Genomic DNA, 16653 nt, shown 5'->3' with positions numbered 1-16653 from the left:
AGAATAATAGAATAATAGAATATAGAACAGAACAGAATAGAGAATAGAATAGAATACAGAATGAATAGAATAGAATAGAATACAATACAATACAATACAATACAATACAATGAATAGAATAGAATAGAATAGAATAGAATAGAATAGAATATGGAATAGAATAGAATAGAAAATAGAATAGAATAGAATAATGAATAGAATAGTATAGAATAGAACAGAACAGAATAGAATAGAAAATAGAATAGAATATGGAATAGAATAGAATAGAATAGAATAGAAAAATAGAATAGAATAGAATAATGAATAGAATAGAATATGGAACAGAACAGAATAGAATAGAATAGAAATATGGAACAGAATAGAATAGAAAATTGAATAGAATACAATAATGAATAGAATAGAATAGAATAATGAATAGAATAGAAAAAATAGAATACAATAGAATACAATACAATGAATAGAATAGAATAGAATAGAATATGGAATAGAATAGAATAGAATAATGAATAGAATAGTATAGAATAGAACAGAACAGAATAGAATAGAAAATAGGATAGAATATGGAATAGAATAGAATAGAATAGAATAGAATAGAAAAATAGAATAGAATAGAATAGAATAGAATAGAGGAAAGGAAAGGAAAGGAAAGGAAAGGAAAGGAATTAATAGAATTAGGAATAGAAGAGAAGAGAATCACAGAGTTGGGAAGGGACCTTCGTGGTCTTCTAGTCCAACCCCCTGCCCAGGCAGGAAACCCTACACTACTTCAGACAAATGGTTATCCAACATCTTCTTAAAAATTTCCAGTGTTGGAGCTTTCACAACTTCTGGAGGCAAATTGTTCCACTGATTAATTGTTCTTTCTAAAAACTTTCTAAAAGGATTTCTCTGAAATGGTAGAGGGTCTCCTGCTTGAGCAGGGGGCTGGACTAGAAGACCTCCAGGGTCCCTTCCAGTTCGATTCTGATTGGGATGCTGCTCCACATGGGGGGAAAAAAACCCTGGTCGTCTTATCCTGAAGGCTTTCGTATCTCTACGTTCCCTCGCAAAGCCTTCTGGGGGCGGTAGTTGAAGCGGCGACCGCTCGAGGCAGCGGCCCTCCCGCCATTTTCCCATCAGGCAGCGCGCGCCCGCGGCGGCGGCGGCCGTTGCTAGGCAGCGGCTCCGGGCCTGTCGGCGAAGATGAAACCGAAGAAGAGTAAAACCGGGCCGGGCCGGGCCTCGGCCGTCCGTCGTCGGAAGGGTGGGTGAGGGAGGTCGAGGCCGGGCTGGGTCCTTCCCTCTCCCGCCTTCCCACAATTCTGGGGTCGGAGGGACAGAAGACCTTTGGAATAGATGCTTTGTTTTTTTTTTTCCTCTCTCCTGAGATGGATGGGGGACCACCAGGAGATCCCAGAGGGCAGGAGAATAGAGGAAGGTGGTGGGGGGAAACCCCTTGCGGGAAATGCCTGTGTTTTTATGTATTATGAAGGACAATCAATTGATGTAATGGGGAATGGCGACAGGCTAGATACCGGGAGAAGTTCCAGGTCTGGTTCTGAGTTCGAGTTCTGCCCTGGGGACAAAGTGAGCCTGGGGGAACCGGCTGTGGATGAAGGCAGAAGACGTTTGGGAGGAGAAACTCTGCCTTTTCTCTCCTGCTGTTGCGGCAAATGGTTTCTTGGTTGAGGAGATGGATGGGGGACCACCAGGAGATCCCCGAGGGCAGGAGAATAGAGGAAGGTGGGTGGGGAAAACCCCTTGCGGGAAATGCCCATGTTTTTATGTACTACGAAGGAGAGCTGCCTTGATGTAATGGCAGGCTAGATACCGGGAGAAGTTCCAGGGCCGGTTCTGAGTTCGAGTTCTGACCTGGGGACAAAGTAAGCCTGGGCCAATCGCTGTCGATCAAGGCAGAAGACATGGGAGGAGAAACTCTGCCTTTTCTCTCCCGCTGCTGTAAATAGCCGAAGAGAGGGATGGGGGACCACCAGGAGATCCCAGAGGGCAGGAGAATAGAGAGAAGGTAGCGGGAAATGCCTGTGTTTTTATGTACTATGAAGGAGAGTCAATTGATGTAATGGGGAATGGCAGCAGGCTAGATACCAGGAGAAGTTCCAGGACTGGTTCTGAGTTCGAGTTCTGTCCTGGGGACAAAGTGAGCCTGGGCGACCTGCTGTCAATTAAGACAGACGACATGAGAGGAGAAATTCTGCCTTTTCTCTCCCGCTGCTGCAAATAGTTTCTCAGCTGAAGAGATGGATGGGGGACCACCAGGAGATCACAGAGGGCAGGAGAATGGGAGGGAGACCTTAGCCTAGGAGGAAAGGGGTAGGAGTCCCATTTCTTATTTTGTGGGTCCTTTTAAGCACCCAAAAGATACAACATACATCTCAATGAATCAGATCCTTGGCTTATTTTTTATTGAATCTTTAATAATTTATTGCGTAACCTTTTGAATTTTAAGTATTTTGTACTACAGGGACTCTTTGACTTATGACCACAATTGAGCCCCAAATTTCCTCTGCAAAGTGAGACAGTTGTTAAGTGAGTTTTGCCCCATCTTACGACCTCTCTTGCCACAGTTGTTCAGTGAATCACTGCAGTTGTTAAGTTAGTAAGAGTTAAGTGAGTTTTGCCCCATTTTACGACCAGTCTTGCCACGGTTGTTAAGTGAATCATGGCAGTTGTTAAGTTAGTAACAGGGTTGTGAAATGAACCTGGTTTCCCCCTTGACTTTGCTTGTCAGGAAGTTGGCAAAAGGAGATCACGTGACCCTGGGATATTGCGACCGTCGTAAATATGAATCAGTCCAAATTTTGATCACATGACTGTGGGGAATGTGTCAACGGTTGTAAATGTGAAAAATGGTCATAAGTTTCTGTGCCTCTGTAACTTTGAATGGTCACTAAGCAAATAGTTGTAAGTCAAGTTGTAAGTCAAGTCAAGTTGTACCTTCATTGTTTTTTTTTTTACTTTTTATTGTTCTGTAAGATGCCCAGAGTTGCTGTAACATTGAGACGGGCAGCATATGAATTTAAGAAATAATCCTAATCAAATTTATTTTTCCCCCAAAGTTTTTTATTTTATATTATTTATACAAACTAATGCGTGAATAGTGTGATACCTGGGTATCATACATTTTGATACAAATAGACAATATTATTACTCATAGTTATTACATTTCATTTTCTTATTGTTTAAACATACCTAATACTACCACCCTTCAATTTCTAAACCTCCCTGTTATTATTACATATATCTTGTTATATTAATATATATATATTAATATATATATATATACTATTATTCCCCTCTTATTTCTATCCCTATTTTAACTTTTTTTTCCATGTCACCGTAATGTTCAAAGACGTTTCTTTTCTATCTTCCATCTTTCACCTGCTTTGTTATTCATAGTTCCCTTATTTAGCTCTTCACGTCTATTTACTGTATATTAAAGTTTCATCCTTCATTCTTTCACTGTTTAGTGTTTCAATGTACACTTCTGGTACCAATCACAATCATTTAAACATATAAAGTAAATCTGTTCATGTTCTTTCCAATCATCCAATCTGTGTGATTCTACTATTAATACACATGCTTACAGTATATTCTTTCATTATCTAATCACCCATTGTTTAATTTTATCATTTCATTCCTAATCATAATATTTTTATGCATGTTTAATAATTTGTTGTTGTTGGTTGTGAAGTCGTGTCCAACCCATCGCGACCCCATGGACAACGTTCCTCCAGGCCTTCCTGTCCTCTACCATCCTCTGGAGTCCATTGAAGCTCCCGCCGACTGCTTCAGTGACTCCATCCAGCCACCTCATCCTCTGCCGTCCCCTTCTTCTTCTTTTGCCCTCCATCGTTCCCAGCATTGGGCTCTTCTCCAGGGAGTCCTTCCTTCTCATCAGGTGGCCAAAGGATTTGAGTTTCCTCTTCAGGATCTGGCCTTCTAGAGAGCAGTCAGGGTTGATCTCCTCTAGGACCGACCGGTTGGATCGCCTTGCAGTCCGAGGGACTCGCAGGAGTCTTCTCCAGCACCAGAGTTCAAAGGCCTCCATTCTTTGGTGCTCAGCCTTCCTTACGGTCCAACTTTCACAGCCATCCATTGCAACTGGGAAAACCATAGCCTTGACTATATGCACTTTTGTTGGCAGGGTGATGTCTCTGCTTTTTAGTATGCTGTCTAGATTTGCCATGGCTTTCCTCCCCAGGAGCAAGCGCCTTTTGATTTCTTGGCTGCTGTCCCCATCTGCGGCGATCTTGGAGCCCAGGAAAATAAAATCTGTCACTACCGCCATTTCTTCCCCATCTATTTGCCAGGAATTGTTTTTTTTTTTTAATTAGATTTATAGGCCGCCCTTCTCCGGAGACTCAGGGCGGCTTACAATGCGCTAAGCAATAGCCTTCATCCTTTTGTATATTTATACAAAGTCAGCTTATTGCCCCCACAAACTGGGTCCTCAATTTACCTACCTTAGAAAGGATGGAAGGCTGAGACAACCTTGAGCCTGGCGGGATTCGAACTTACAGTAACTGCAGACAGCTGGTGTTAAATTACAGTGCTTACTCTGTTGAGCTATCCAGGCTCAAGAATTGAGAGGGCCGGATGCCATGATCTTAGATTTATTTATTTATTTATTTACTTATTGGTTCAATTTATATGCCGCCCTTCTCCGGAGACTCAGGGTGGCTTACAATGAGTTAAGCAATAGCCTTCATACTTTGGTATATACCTGCTTAGTAGGGCTTTCGGGCCCCCCAAGCAGTGTTCTTTTTTATACAAAGTCAGCTTATTGTTTTTGGTAAAATATGTTCATGGAGGATCTTTTTCTCTCTTTTTTTTCTATCCATCATCTCTCATTTCTAATCTAATCTAATTTCCTGGGTGCTTTTATTATTCCTCTGCAGCTCTCAGTGACATCTCTCCTTCTACCAGTTTACCCCCACTTGTGGAAGGACAACTGCGCTGCTTCCTCAAACTAACCGTCAGCAAAATTGTATGGATGGTCGCCAAGCCGCCAGTATCGTCTCTTGTCCGGGTGAGATGGTGGGGAGAAACCACCAATGGCACCGTCTTCGTTCCCCAGGATGCTTCCCAGCCGGAGCAAAAAATTCTAAACACCACCACCTGCTACCCAGTGCGATGTGGGCCCAAACAGTTTGCCTCCTACCTGACAGGTACGGCTGTCCCTTGGCAATGAATTGGGTGAATTAGGTTGAATGTGGGGCTGTGCCCGGGATGTGGTCAGTCCACAGAGGCTGCCCCCTCTGGAAATGGCCTACAACATTGCTATTTTTAGGGTGAAAAAATAGAATGATTAAATAGTGTTGAGAACAATCCAGGGGTGAAATCTAAAATTTATTACTACCGGTTCTGAGGGCGTGGCTTGGGGGGAGTAATGTAACTGGGTAGGCATGGCCAACTTTTTTTTTTTTTTTTACTTTTAAAAGCATTTTTTCTACAACCTTAAGAGGTTGCAGAAAAAAATGCTTTTAAAAACCTCTGATGATCCCAGCTGAGCCGCGCAATCATCAGAGGCTTTTTTTTTTACTTTTAAAAGCATTTTTTCGGCTGAAGAGTTTGTAGAAAAAATGCTTTTAAAAGTAAAAAAAAAACAGCCTCTGATGAGCGCGCGGCTCACCTGGGCATTGGGGGTGGCCGCGGGGATTTTTGCTACCAGTTCTCCGAACCACCTGCCGCCATCACTACCGGATTGGGCGATCCGGTCCGAACCGGGAGCATTTCACCCCTGGAACAGTCATATCTTTTAGTATTTATATATTCAATTTTAAATTGGTTTTAAAAGTTTGGGGTTTTAAATTTGCCGGGGCCAAAATTATTTAATTTGATTTTATTCTATTTTTTAAATTTTGTATTGTATGTGTTTTTATTGTCTGGCTGTGCACCGCCCTGAGTCCTTCGGGAGTAGGGCGGTATAGAAATCTAATAAATAAATAAATAAATAAATAAATAAATAAATATTCACTATGGGGTCCTTGGGTGTTCTCTGAGCTTGGTGGTGGTTTTTTTGCAGATGTTTTATTACCAAACTAGGTGACATCATCAGTGCCAGAAGGGAGTGGGGTTTGCCCTCAGTTTATATTCTATTGGTGTGAGCAAGATACCGAGAGTTCAACCCTGAGCTACAGTTACTCTTTTCTCTCGGTATCTTGCGCCATCATGGTGGGTGTGGAAATGAGAAACAAAGTTTACATTTAGGGGTGCCTTAAATTATGGAACGGTGGGTTTTTCACCACCCATGGTTTTGAAGTAGAATTAACACCCTTAACATGTTGTTTACCCAGTTAGACCAAGCTGGTCATCCTTTCTCCGTCTTTTTTTTTTTTTATTTGATTTATATGCCGCCCTTCTCCGGAGACTCAGGGCGTCTTACAATGTGCTCAGCAATAGCCTTCATACTTTTGTATATTTTATACAAAGTCAGCTTATTGCCCCCACAAACTGGGTCCTCATTTCACCTACCTTAGAAAGGATGGAAGGCTGAGTTGACCTTGAGCCTGGTAAGATTCGAACCTGCAGTAATTGCAGGCAGCTGTGTTAATAACAGGGTGCTTTAAACCACTGTACTACCAAGGCTCCTCTTTTCTCCTTTTTCGTTGCCTGCAGATATGGGGGCTCTTATCCTGGAAGTAATGACCAAATCCGATCACCTTCCAATTGGACGGGTACAAATCAAGGGGCTGGCCCAGCTCTCTCCCAGCCATCCAATCAGTGGATTTTTCACCATCGTTTCGCCGTCGTCCGAAAAGATGGGAGAGCTGCAGGTAATTCAGAAGTAACTTTTTTTTTTTTCCCCTTTTGCCCTGCCTCAATTCCAGGTATTGTAAATGGGGATCAGTTTGAAATGCACAGAATGTTATTGGTAATAGTTTGGATGTTCTAAAGCAGGGGTCTCCAACCTTGGCAACTTTAAGCTTGGAGGACTTCAACTCCCAGAATTCCCCAGCCAGCTTTGCTTAGAACCTGGATCTAAGGAGAAATTTCCTCAGTGAGGACAATTAGCCAGTGGAACAGCTCGCCACCAGAAATTGTAGGTGCTCCATCACTGGAGGCTTTTAAGAAGAGATTGGACAACCATTTTTCTGAAATGGTATAAGGCAGAGGTCTCCAACCTTGGCAACTTTAAGCCTGGAGGACTTCAACTCCCAGAATTCCCCAGCCAGCTTTGCTTTGCTGGCTGGGGAATTCTGGGAGTTGAAGTCCTCCAGGCTTAAAGTTGCCAAGGTTGAAGACTCCTGTTCTAAAGCAGGCTTTTGGGGCTATGGAGGATTTTCAGGTAATCCTCGATTTACAACAGCTTGTTTAGTGACCATTGGAAAGTTAAAACAGCACTGGAAAAAGGAACTTACCACCATTTTTCACACTTATGACCATTGCAGCCTCTCCATGGTCCAAATTTGGACACTGGACAATGGATTCACATTTACGCCGGTCAGGCGTGTCCCAGGGTCATGTGATCGCCTTTTGCGATCAAAATTCAGGCGCTCGGCATCTTAACTCCTATTTATGACGGTCACAGTTTTCCTGGGGTCGCGTGATTTCCCCCTTTTACGACCTTCAGTCAAGCAAATTCAACGGAGAAGCCGCGTTCCCTTCGCAACCATTTTACTAACTTAATAACCGCAGCGATCCGCTTAACAACGGTGGCAAGAAAGGTCGCCAAATGGGGCAAAACTGACTCAACCAACGTTTTGCTTAGCAACATCTCGATCCTTGACAACTGACTCACATTTATGACGGTTGCAGGGTCCCGCGATCCCCTTCTGTGACCTTCAGACAAGCAAAGTCAAAGGGGGGGGAACCAGATTCACTTAACAGCCGTTTTACTCACTTAACGACTGCAGTGAATTAGTTAACAACTCTAGCAGAAAAGGTCATAAAATGGGGCAAGACCCACTTTACAGATTTCTCACTTAGCAACGTCAATTTCGGGCTCAGTTGTGGTCGTAGGTTGAGGACGACCTGTGTTAGATCGTGGGAATAGAGAGGTGTTCTCACAGGCTTGCTCGAATGACACCTTGCAGATTTCCCTGTTTCTGGAACCTCTGTCCGACGTGTACGAGAGCCAACACACCGTCCACAACACAAATACGAACAAAGATGCTGCAGATTTGAGCCACTCCCTCGCTCCGTCCCAGCTCCAAAGACCAACTGGCACCCACCTTCACGGAAGAGAGTCTCTGGGCAGCAGCAGAGCAAGTACTCCAAGGTGTGTGTGTGTGTGTGTGTGTTTTTTTTTAATTTTTATTTTCTGTCTACCGGAGTTTTAAAAAAATAAATAAAAATCAGCCCAATATTTATTTATTTATTTATTTATTTATTTATTTATTTATTTATTTATTTCCTTCCTTCCTTCCTTCCTTCCTTCCTTCCTTCCTTCCTTCCTTCCTTCCTTCCTTCTTTTCTTTCTTCCTTCCTTCTCCGGAGACTCAGGGCGGCTTACAATGCTTTTAAGCAGTAGCCTTCATACTTTTGAATATACCTGCTTATTAGGGCTTTCGGGGCCCCCCCAAACGGTGTTCTTTTTTATACAAAGTCAGCTTATTGCCTCCAACAATCCGGGTCCTCAAAAACATCTATTTCCTACCTTTGGGGAAAAGAATTTGCTTGCTTCACAAGATACTTATGCTTTTAATACGTATATATGTAGGTGTGTGAGGTTCTATTTTATGGTGTTTTATCTCTCTCCTCTCTATGCCAGCGCTGAGGCGCTGACACTCAGCACAAATGGGTGTGAATCCAGCTGTCTGCAAAGAGTATAAATCCTTCCATTTATGTGTCCAATTGTCGTAAGTCAAGGATTATCTTTATACCACCCTATCTGATATGGTAAAAGAGGCAGATACACTCCTGCAAATTCACTCCCTCTTCCCTGCAGCCACATGATTTCGTTTTGGGCTCTGGGCAACTGTTTCGCCTTTACGACCGGTTTCAGCCTGCCATAATCACATGTCCACGATTCGTACGAACGCCTGAAGCCACCAGAGGGATCTCGGGTCAGCCCGAATTGATTTTCTCTGTGGTGCTTTATGTTTCAGGGGAAAAGATCACTTATATTTCCAGGAGAACTCGGAGAATATCCAAAGAAGCATTGGTGGATCTCACCCACCCCTGGATTACATCTTGAACGCCAAGGATCCCAAGCCACACAAAATGTTTTTGAACAGCTCTGATCCAGAGGCGCAAATTAAATCGGGCAAGGAAACCACACGGCCTGTCCGTGTTCTTCCTTGCAACAGTCCAGCTACGAAGGATCTCCTTACAGGTAAGCAGGTAACCTCACTATGTCAGGTTTCCAAGTCATAGACCCATAGCAAGCAAACCTCCGAGGCAGGTAGATTCCTCAAAGAATACTTTTGTTGGAATTATCATATTGGCTGTTGTGATCTAGGCTTACTGAGTCATTAAGATAGACGAATAGTCCCAAAAACCTCTTTTATTACAACAGCTGTGAATTACGTTCATTCACAGCTGAGTCCCAATTAGTTGCAAAAAAATTGCTTCGGGAGATGTCCTTCAGGATAATCACCAACCTTTATCTCCCTTGACATGCTGCCAAAGACCGACTTGGCAAAGTCACACGGAGTCCAGAGTCAAACAGAGATGCCGACTGGGAACAGAATTAACAACGTTGCTTTCCTGCAAAGGGCCCACGTCCCTTTGCTCCTCTTTTAAGCCTTATGGGAGGGGCCAATCATCTCCAGGCCTTACTCCTAAATCGTCCTTTTTGTTTTAACTGTTCATGCCTTCTGGCAGCTCTGCGCATGCGCGCACTAGGAACAGGCTCCTCCTGTTCCTCTGCCTCTCTGCTTTCTGACTCTGGAGGCTCTGGAGTCCGTGCATCACTCCCAGATGGCCCTGGCCCCATCTCTGCCTCCGACGCAGAGCCCTCGTCCGGGCCTTCCCCAGACTCCAGGACTGGCCCATGTTCCTCCCCAGCCTCCTCACTGTCCGACTCTGCTTTCTCTTCTTTCAAGACCTTTTGGATCGAGGAAACCGGTTGCGAAATGCTATGGCTGTGTCCGTCATGATATCGAATCCGGATCCCGTCATTGAACGATATGAGGCTCAGCCTTCGGTAAACCAGGACCTCTCCCGACAAGCTGGAAAGTGAGTTTGGGTAGGCAAGAGGGAAGGTTTGGGTCCCCCAAGAAAACGGGAGCCTTCTTGGAATGTGTGTTGCTAAAAAGAGTTTCAAAATAGCGACACTTTTCAGAGTAACTTGAAGGGAAGACAAAATCCAATTTGTCAATTTCTGTTATGGGTAGTCCTTGAAATGCCATTCATTTACTGACGGCTCAAAGTTGACAACAACACTGAAAAAAGTGTCTTATGGACCATGTTGAGGAATATGCGCAGAGTAACCCTTGAGTAGCAAGGGTGTGCACATGAGAAACGGCTAAGAGTGATTATGAATAAGCACTGTCAATACAGACACACTGAGTTGTGATATTCTTTTACTTTTAGGAAAAAGCAAAGCAAAGTCCAATAAACAATCCAGGTCATACACATATAAAGATAGTTAAAATGTCAATCCAGGGATATTCCAAGAACAAAGTCTTCTTACCAGTTGTTGTAGTCATATGCAGTAAAACAGTTCTTTTTAGAATTGCAAACAGGAACAAGTACAGCAGTAAAACAATCAGTAAAACAGTAGAAAACAACAAGTAGCAATGATCAATCAGTGATCATGCAGAGAGAACAGGCAGAGAGGAGCAGAGATAGCTATAATAATGTAATAAGAGCAATAAGCCATGATTCAAGCTTCCTCTTAAGTACATTGGCTACAGAGCTAGCCAAGCAGAATACAGTATGATGCAATACAGCATTACAGTCTTAAAGCTATACAATACATACTGACTGCAAACATGCATTGATGGTTTATATATATTGCCAACCCAACCAGTTAGGCAATAGCCATTTCCTAACAGACCAGTTCTCACACTTAACAAAAAAAAAAAATCCCCCTGGTCACGTGATCAGAATTTGACCGCCTGGCAACTTGCATGGACTTAGTGACGGTTGACGTGTCCCTTCCTTAAATCTAAATGGCTTTGGAGATTCTCAGTCACGGAGGTCACGGTTGCCCTAAAGGTGCTTTATTTTTTCAAGAGGCAATTGGACTTTCTTGTTTTTTTTCTTTTGAAGACGTTTCTCTCCTCATCTTTTTTTCTTTTCCTTTTTTTTTTTTGTTGAAATAATTTTTATTACAATTTTTCTTTACACAACTCTAGTACATAATCAACAGACTGTGTCATTTTTGTATATCTCGGATCAACAATATATACATTATATATATTCAATATCTAGTCCTCAATAGCCTTACGTATATTCCCAATTTTTATTTCTATTATCTATCCAAGTGTACCATTTTTCCCAAACCGCATAAAATTCCAAATCATCTTTTTCTTTTAGTTCTAGGGTAAGTTTATCCATTTCGGCACATTCATATATCTTCTGAACGATCAATCCCTCTGGTGGGTGTATTGCGTTCCTTCCAATATTGCACGAACGCAATTCTTGCCACTGTTAATACGTGTAGAATCAAATATCTTTATCTTTCTATCAAATTTTTTGCTCCTCATCTAAGAAGCTTCTTCAGCTCTGACATGATATTGGGGAACGGAGGGATTGATACTCCTTGCAGGCAGCTGGTCATTTGCATCCTTTTACCAAGTCGTTGGGGCCCACCTGGAGGTTTACCTGTGTCCTGAGGGTCACCTGAGTGGTGAAAATGGATGTGGAGCCTTCTTGAAACTGCTGAAAGGACAGAGATAGATGATGCGGTATCCCTCTCCCTCTCAACAGGCTGTCATATCCCCCCTCCCGGTTTAAAAGGGGTCAAGGAGCCTGAGTGGCGTAGGAAGCTAATGCCTCCTACTAAGGCAGCATTTAACATCCAGCTGCCTGGATGTCATTACTGCGAGTTCAATTCTCCCCAGGCTCAAGGTCGACTCAGCCTTCCATCCTTTCTAAGGTGGGTAAATTGAGGACCCAAGTTTGTGGGGGCAATAAGCTGACTTTGTATTAAAATATACAAAAGTATGAAGGCTATTGCTTAACGCATTGTAACCCGCCCTGAGTCTCCGGAGAAGGGCGGCATATAAATCAATTTTTTTTAAAAAAAGAGGCCATCTATGTCAAAATTGAACAGCCGTCTCTCAACAGAAGCGGAAGGATACAACATCATCTACCTCCAATCTACAGCACAGTTATTCCAAGAAGTCTCCACGCCCATTTGCACTACTCAGGTGACCCTGAGGACACAGTGAAACCTCCAGGTGGCCTCAACAACCCTCTGAAAAGATGCAAATGGCCAGCTATCTGCAAGGAATATAAATCCATTCCCTACCCTTCAGCCAGGGCTAAAGAAGCTTCTTGGATGAGAAGCAAAACGTCTTCAAAAGAAAAACCAGAAAGTCCAGTTGCCTCTTGGGGGAAGAAAGCACCTTTGGGTTCCTCAAATCTAGAAAATTATAAACGATATTTTAAAACTGTCTAAATCAGAGATCTTCAAACTTGGCAGCTTTAAGACTTGTGGACTTCAACTCCCAGAATTCTCCAGCCAGCTATGCTATGCTATGCATAGCTGGCTGGAGAATTCTGAGAGTTGAAGTCCACAAGTCTTAAAGCTGCCAAGTTTGAAGACCTCTGGTCTAAATAATTAAGACTTTAATTTATATCCCAATTCCTACGTAAAAACACCTTTGGCTTCTGTTGCCCTTTTTCCTAGGCAGATCTAGAAAGGGCTACACTGAAAAATATCCTGTTCAAACTATTGGGCGAATTATTGTTCTTAACCTCACTATAAAGGATGGCATTTTCCCTCCACAAAATGCTTTTGATTCCGATAGGTGTTCGATCCCTCCCATCTTCCTTTCTTTCCTATATTCTAATATTCTATCCAGAACTCTGAAGAATCCTGCTCTTATGTGCGAAGGCCCTCATGAGCCATGGCGGGAATGTTCCGAATTTGATTTGGATGCTGAAAAGAAAGCCGTCGAGCTTCTGCTGGGCAGGTGATATATATATATTTTGGTCTGGCTCCCAACTGGGGGGGGGGAGGGGAGAATTGCCTCAGGAATTTTCCAAAATTTATGTTTCCGAGGTAATCCTCAGCTTACAACCACAATTGAGCCCAAGATTTCTGTTGCTAAGTGAGGCAGTTGCTTAAGTGATGTGACTGACTGAGGAATCCTGGGAGTTGAAGTCCACGTGTTTTAAAAAAGTTGCCAAGTTTGGAGACACTTTAAACAGCCACTAAACAAATAGTTGTAAGTTGAGGGCTACCTATAATACAGGAGGTACCGTATTTTTTGGAGTATAAGATGTTCCGGATTATAAAACGCCCCTGCCTTTTTTGGGGAGGAAAACAAAGAAATCTGCCTCTGCCTCCCAGCAATTTTGCCTCCTTGCAGCAAACAGCCTGCTTTAGTTTCATTTTTGTTTTCAGCATAGCTTGATTAGCACAAGAAAAAAAAAAATCTGCTCGCAGCAATTTACCTCCTTGCAGCAAGCAGCAGAGCCCCCGCAGCAATAGGCCACGGCAATCCCTGCAGCCTGAAACTGCTGAGGGTCGGGAGGCTGATCCAACCTATCATCAACTTGTGCTAATCAGACTGTGCTGAAGCTGAAATGGGCTGCTTGCTGCAAGGAGGTAAATTGCTGGGAGGCAGAGGCCAAAGGATGGGGGCCAGTGGGTGGACGGGGCTACATTCGGTGTATAAGATGCACCTAAATTTTCACCCCATTTTAAGTTGGGGGAAAGGTGCGTCTTATACTCCAAAAAATACAGTAAGTTCTACCAGCTTTCTAAGTGCACACGTGAAACTTTTCTATATCTACAGTTCTGATTTATCTCCGGATCATCTCGTGGACGGGGCAGGCTCCCCTCCTGAATCTCTTTCCCCTTCGAGTCACTTGTACGACAGCGAATTGAATGACCCACACTACGACCAGAGTCTCTTGGAAAATTTGTTCTACACAGCTCAGGTGAGTAGAAAAGGTGTGTGTATAGAATATTTGATGAGGGAATTAAGTGAGTTTGGTGTCAGCACCTCAGCGCTGACATAGAAAGGGAGATAAGCCCTGAACTTTTGCCTGCTAAATCCCTTTGAAGCCCGGTCTCCGTGGAAATGAAGAGGGGGGGAACATTCCTGTGACTTGGAAGATAGCCAATGAGAAGCAGATAATTGGGGATCGGAAAGGGAAGGATTGGGGGGCAAAAGGTCAGTCTTGTCTGCATCGAATCATGATCCGGTTGCTGTGCTCGAATAAAGAGAAGATTTCCTTAAAGATTGGCAGTTTGGAAATTCATTTATTTTGAGATAACATCGAAGTCTGACATTTGGGTCTTTAGCAGGTTTCAAAATAAACAAGCAGAAAACATCAATGCTGATTAAGAATATGACCGCACAGGAGAGTGATATATTGATTAGAAAGTCTGCTTTTAGGATTGAGAAAAAGGAAAAGTCTTCCTTTTGACACATTAGTGTACAATGTATATCATGGGGTTTCCAAACTTGACAACTTTAAGACTTGTGGACTTCAACTCTCCGGATTCCTCAGCCAGCATTGGGTACACCGGGGGTCCCCAAACTTGGCAAATTTCTTGTGGATTTGAACTGTTAAGACTTGTGAACTTCAATTCCCAGAATTCCTCAGCCATGGTCTCCAAACTTGACAACCGTAAGACTTGTGGACTTCAACTCCCAGAATTTCCTAGCTAGCACAGCTGGCTGAGGAATTCTGGGAGTTGAAGTCCACAAATCTTAAGGTCTCCAAGTTTAGACACCCCTGCTTATAGACAATGCCTTTGCCTGTTTTGAGGGCAGTGATATCGCTCTGCTACAGATTTTTGTCTTCATGCTTGCAAGAACTTGGACTGCATTGGCAGCACTAGAAGCTGTAGCAAATATCTGTATTCCAGGCTCCAGTATCTCTTGCCAGTTGGCATAAACTGACAGGCCCATATGCTCCCAATTAATTCCTCTTCGGGTTAACGTTGGATTTCATGGAGCCGGTTGGGTAAATTTGTTTAATTCGATTTTATCCTGTTTTTAAATTTTGTATTCATGTATTTTATTGTTTGGCTATCCACCGCCCTGAGTCCTTCGGGAGTAGGGTGGTATACAAATCAAATAAAGATAAAGATAAAGAAGGATAAAGAAATTGTGGCTTATTTTCCATGCTGGACAACAAGATAAATTCCCCGATTAAGTAGAGGAACTTCCTATGGCTACTATGGCTGGTAAAGGAATTGGAAAGAACACCAGAAACTCTACTCCAGTTTTCCCTGCCTTGTTTAAGTGTATAATCATATTTGCTTTTTTGTGAGGTCCTTGATGTTCTCTGGGCTTGGCTGTTTTGTTGCAGAGGTTTCATGACCCAACTAGGGAACATTGTCAGTGCTAGAAAGGAGGTTTTAAAAACAGAAAGCAAACCCCTCTCCCTTCTACAACTGATAACGTTCCTTAGTTGGATCATGAAACGTCTGCAAGAAAGCGGACAAGATTAGGGAGCACCAAGGACAACACAAGTTAGCCCCGAGCTACAAATATTCTCTTGTCATCTTTTGTTTGTCTCAATCAATTTTCTTCAGAAATCTGACGGCAGCTTCAGCGACCTTTTTAGTGATGAGGAGGACGAGGCTGGAAAACTAAGTCGGCCTCAGGGCCCAAAACTTCAGAGGTCACCAAAGGCTTCAGAGTCAAGTCCTCATAGGCGGAAAAAGAAGACCTTGGAGACAAAAGACAGGTAAAATAATTGTTCTGGACTCTCTTCCTCTCTGCCATGGGGCAGCCTCTGAGGCTGATTTTGTGCACCAGTCATAGTATGGGACACGGTGGCTCAGTGGTTAAGACACTGAGCTTGTCAATCGAAAGCTCGGCAGTTCAGCGGTTCGAATCCCTGGTGCCGCGTAACGGGGTGAGCTCCCGTGACTTGTCCCAGCTTCTGCCAACCTAGCAGTTCGAAAGTAGGTAAAAAATGCAAGTAGAAAAATAGGGGCCACCTTCGGTGGGAAGGGAACAGAGTTCCGTGCGCCTTTGGCGTTGAGTCACGCCGGCCACATGACCACGGAGACGTCTTCGGACAGCGCTGGCTCTTCGGCTTTGAAACGGAGAGGAGCACCGCCCCCTACAGTCGGGAACGACTAGCACATATGTGCGAGGGGAACCTTTACCTTTTAAAGGCTCATTTCATATCCCATCCTTTAACCTAAGCATTGCATATTTTCAAAATACACCTTTGCTGGTCAGTAAAGAACACAATTTCCCCAGGACTCTCTTTTCTTCTCTTATCTGAAGCTTGTACCCAGATAGGTTGAATTGCCTGTTTAAGTACAAAAAAATAACGTTTTGTAATAATACCAGAGTTGGAAGGGACCTTAGAGGTCTTCCAGTCCAACCCTCTGCTCAAGCAGACCTTATACCACAGGTCTCCAACCTTGGCAACGTTAAGCCTGGAGGACATCAACTCCCAGAATTCCCCAGCCATCTGGCTGGGGAATTCTGGGAGTTGAAGTCCTCCAGGCTTAACGTTGCCAAGGTTGGAGATCTCTGCCTTATACCATTTCAGACAAATGGCTCTCCAATCTCTTCTTAAAAGCCTCCAGTGATGGAGCACCTATAATTTCTAGTG

At 43.3% G+C, this 16653-nt stretch overlaps 1 protein-coding gene across 1 annotated transcript in view; it reads left to right on the top strand.

The window, feature by feature from the left end:
• The first annotated feature begins 1182 nt into the window (after nucleotides 1–1182).
• C2CD3 (C2 domain containing 3 centriole elongation regulator) overlaps nucleotides 1183–16653 on the top strand; it is an 80129-nt gene continuing 64658 nt past the window's right edge. Inside the window, exons 1-9 of the mRNA XM_070944109.1 lie at nucleotides 1183–1243; nucleotides 4899–5168; nucleotides 6619–6776; nucleotides 8037–8221; nucleotides 9051–9277; nucleotides 9990–10122; nucleotides 12921–13031; nucleotides 13860–14004; nucleotides 15614–15768. Coding sequence (XP_070800210.1) covers nucleotides 1183–1243; nucleotides 4899–5168; nucleotides 6619–6776; nucleotides 8037–8221; nucleotides 9051–9277; nucleotides 9990–10122; nucleotides 12921–13031; nucleotides 13860–14004; nucleotides 15614–15768 — 1445 coding nt within the window. The remainder of the gene's footprint in view (nucleotides 1244–4898; nucleotides 5169–6618; nucleotides 6777–8036; nucleotides 8222–9050; nucleotides 9278–9989; nucleotides 10123–12920; nucleotides 13032–13859; nucleotides 14005–15613; nucleotides 15769–16653) is intronic.

Source organism: Pituophis catenifer, unplaced genomic scaffold (assembly GCF_029215685.1).
Source record: "Pituophis catenifer annectens isolate HBS135680 unplaced genomic scaffold, rPitCat1.0.hap2 SCAF_4, whole genome shotgun sequence".
Lineage (NCBI taxonomy): Eukaryota > Metazoa > Chordata > Lepidosauria > Squamata > Colubridae > Pituophis > Pituophis catenifer.
Note: the sequence above shows the minus strand (reverse complement) of the source record. Positions and strands in the feature narration are given on the sequence as shown.